The sequence below is a fragment of the Elephantulus edwardii genome, unplaced genomic scaffold (assembly GCF_000299155.1).
Source record: "Elephantulus edwardii isolate Elephantulus edwardi_28Jun2011 unplaced genomic scaffold, EleEdw1.0 scaffold00217, whole genome shotgun sequence".
NCBI lineage: Eukaryota > Metazoa > Chordata > Mammalia > Macroscelidea > Macroscelididae > Elephantulus > Elephantulus edwardii.
This window is the reverse complement of record NW_006399967.1, coordinates 1,374,809-1,378,574: the sequence shown is the minus strand read 5'-3', so window position 1 is coordinate 1,378,574 and position 3,766 is coordinate 1,374,809. Positions and strand designations below refer to the sequence as shown.

At 51.3% G+C, this 3,766-nt stretch overlaps 1 protein-coding gene across 1 annotated transcript in view; it reads left to right on the top strand.

Moving 5' to 3' along the window:
* Nucleotides 1-2,889, top strand: part of LOC102870747 (zinc finger protein 555-like) — a 10,987-nt gene extending 8,098 nt beyond the window's left edge. The window contains exons 2-4 of the mRNA XM_006897972.1: nt 458-584; nt 1,025-1,208; nt 1,623-2,889. Coding sequence (XP_006898034.1) covers nt 458-584; nt 1,025-1,208; nt 1,623-2,889 — 1,578 coding nt within the window. The remainder of the gene's footprint in view (nt 1-457; nt 585-1,024; nt 1,209-1,622) is intronic.
* The last annotated feature ends 877 nt before the right edge of the window (nt 2,890-3,766 follow it).

The window sequence follows — 3,766 nt, the reverse complement described above, 5'->3', positions numbered from 1 at the left end:
GGCTTTGTCTGACATACTTTGGACATGTTGTAAGGAGGGACCAGTCCTTGGAGAGGGACGTCATGCTTGGGAGGGTGGAGGGACAGCGCGGGAGGGGAAGGCCCTCTATGAGGTGGATTGATTCAGTGACTGGGGTAATCAGGATGGGTGTGTCAGAAGCAGTGCAATTGGCACAGGACAGAGCAGGGTTTAGGGCTGTTGTACATAGGGTTTCTATGAGTCGCAAGCGACTCGACGGCACACAACGACAAGAATAGAGAGAAATAAATGAAAATGTGAAGACAAGTCCCATGTGTGAGCTGTCTACTGAGTCTCTGAGTGTGTGTATATAAACAGAGATCTGATGACAGGATGGTTTTAGGAGGTTTCACAATCTTGTTCAACTTTCTGCGGATTGCATCCAGCCCCCTAGTGCAGTCACCTTTACACTCTTGCATGGCCATGTCCTGTGTTTTAGGAGACGGTGGTCTTCAAGGACGTGGCTGTGGACTTCACGCAGGAGGAGTGGGCTTTGCTGGGTCCGGCTCAGAGGACGCTCTACATGGATGTGATGCTGGACACCGTCAGGAACTTGGCATCAGTCGGTAAGGACAGCATAGCTTCTTAGTTATTTAGCAAGCAGGCTCTTTTCACTCACCAGGCCAGTTCAGGGGTCAGTAAGACAGAGCTGATCACCACCGCCGTAGAGGTCGAGTCGCATGTGCTTCTCCACAATGATGAGAATCTATGCAAACTGAGTTTCTACTCTGTGGATAAAACACTTGAATCTGCTTGACTGTGTGGATATGGGCTTCACAGGACATTATTCCAGAAATGTTTATACTTGAGAACTTTGTGAGAATTTTCTTTGTCTCTGAAGTTGCTTCGACCCCTGGGCCTCCTGTGGATGGCAGCTTTAAACATCCCCACTGGTTGTCCTGGCTGTTGTTGGCCGGTAGGAGCCTCCTGTCTCGGAAGATTTGTTTACTGTTTTTGCCAGCAGGCGCTCCCTTTCACATCTGATTTGTTCACCTTTTGCTTTCAGATGATGAAACTCCACTTAAGGCCTTTGAGTCAGTTTCTCAAGAGTCTACTCATGAGGAAAAAATATCCAAGGAAGATAAAACCAGAAAACATAGAAATCATGATTCTTGGGCTTCCATTTTGGGAAAAATTCGGGAAGGCCTTAGCATTGAAGATGAACACATGAAGCGGAACGTACCTCTGAGGTGAGTAGCCCACACTGAAGGGAGTGGCGCATCCCCGAGAAGACCCTCACTGATTGGAATTCTGAAAGAAACGTACAAGTAAGACTCCAGCCCTCCTCATCTGTGTCTAGCTCTGACTTCACTTCCTGACAGGACATTCTCACAGCAGCCATTAATTGGGAACCGGTGAGTGTTTAAAAGAAAAGTCTGTTTCTTAGAGTCATCAGAAAGCTCCGTTTATGTTCAAAACACTGTTTGAACAGACGGCTGTGGTCTTCTTTCAGAGCATTCCGCTTTGTCCACTCCCAGACAATTCATGTAGGGAAGATCTAGGGTGTATTGGTTTAGGAAAATGGTTACAGTGACATTAGTGACATTCTGATCGCTGTTGGCTCATGTTTAGCTTATTAATAGCATGTTTCTGTGTCGTCGCAGAGATCACATGGTGGAGAGACTCTGTGAGACTGAGGCCGGTTCTTACCGGGGAGGAGCCTGCGGTCACATCCCCAGTCCTGGTCTGGCCGGGACTTCGACCGTCGGCGCTGACCCAGACCAGTGTCCGGAGTGTGGAAAGGTCTTCGCGCATCCTGCGTCCTCTGAGAGGCACATGGCAGCCCACGGGGGACACAGACCTGATCCGTGTCCAGAGTCTGATGGGGACTTTACCTTTCCATCAGAGCTGACGGGACCCGTGAAGATCCGCCGTGGAGTAAGACCTTCATGTGAACTGTGCTGGCAAACGTGTGTTCATTCTGGATCCTGTCGAAGGCATGACAAAGAGAAGCCCCGTGTGTGTGCGCAGTGTGGAAGGACCTTCGGGTTTCTAGACTCCTTTCAAAGGCATGAAAGGACTCACAGTAAAGGGAGACTGAACGAGTGCCAGGAATGTGGGAAAGTATTCAAATGGCCTTCGTCTCTCACACGACACATGAGGACACACAGCCGGGAGAAGCCCTACGAGTGTGAGCAGTGCGGCAAGGCCTTCAAGTGGCCCGTCTCCTTACAGACACACCTGAAAATACACGTGGGAGAGAAGTACAGGTGTGAGCGCTGTGGGAAGGCCTTCACGTGGTTGGTCTCCTTCCAGAAACACCTGAGAACACGCCCGGAATTAAAGCCGTACAGGTGTGAGCGCTGTGGGAAGGCCTTCACGTGGTCGGTCTCCATTCGGACACACAGGCGCTGGGGCTGCGGGGAGAAGGCGTGCCGCTGGCCCCTGTGCCTGCAGAGACAGCAGCGCACACACCCCGCCGAGGCGCCCCACACCTGCCCACAGTGCGGGAAGACGTTCCGATGGCAGTCCTCCCTGGGGACCCATGGCAAGACCCACTGGGAAGTCACACCGTACAGGTGCAGGGACTGCGGCAAAGCCTTCAGATGGGCACTGTCCTTACACGAGCACATGATGACCCACCCTGGCCAGGTCGTCTACGCGTGCAAGGAATGTGGGAAAAGGTTCTCGTACCCCCAGTCCCTGCAAAGACACGAGAGGACCCCCAGCCGAGAGGAACTCCATGAGTGCAGGCAGCGTGGGAAGGGCTTGGATCAGCGTGTCCACCGGCACAGACATGAGCACATCCCAGCGGGGCGAAGCCGCAGGCGGGTCAGCGAGCCTTCCATCGGGCCGCAGCCTTCCCCAGCCACATGCAAGGACACGCAGGAGAAGCCGTGTGTGCCGGGAATGCGGGACAGCTGTTGGTAACCCCTCCGCTTTAGAACACCACGTGGAACATACTTCACAGGAGATGGAACCACACGGGAAAGGCCTCGGAAAAGTCATTCAGTCAGAGAATCCTGCAATGTGCTGGGTTTTCTTTTTTTAAAGGAAACTGTAGAAAATTCATGTGGGAGAAAAATCTTTAAAAATTCTATTTTTGCCTTTATTAGTACATGATTCTTAAAGTGCACCGATAGGTTGTGTATTCCTACCTAATACTTTTCAGAATAAACAGAAGTACTTCCATAATACTTGTAAAACTTATAGTCGTTAATGTCTTCCCGCTCATCCTTTCCTCAGAAACTCTTTTGCTGTCACCATGGGTTGTGACGCCTCGCCCCCCTGTTGGGCAGCGTAGAATCGCCCCCTAAGGTTTCCCGGACTGATGGATTGGAGGCGCTCTGCGTTTTCTCTCCTGTGGCATGGCTGAGTGTGACCTCCAGTAACCCTGTGAACAAGAGATCCGAACTCTGCTCTCCGGCTCGATCCTCAACATCTCCGATAAACTCGGGTCCTTTGCTGCAGTCAGCATAGGAGTGAATCTCGGTAGAGGCTCTCCTCCTCCTCTGACTCTCCACCTTCCCAAGCGTGATGTCCCTTCACAAAGAACAGCCTCTCCTAGCAACGTGCCCACAGTACCAGGACGGAGCTTCGTCTTCCTTGGTCCCAGGGAGTACTCTGTTCGCATCCTTTCTAAGACATACGTGTTTGTTTTTTTGGCAGCCGAGAATTAGTCACTGCTCTTCTCCAACACAGCATCTCCAAGGCATCAGTTCTTCTGTCTTCTGTATTTATTGTCCAGCTCTCAGAAGCATAGCAAGTGATGGAAAAAAATGATGGCCTGAATCAGGTGCATCTTAGT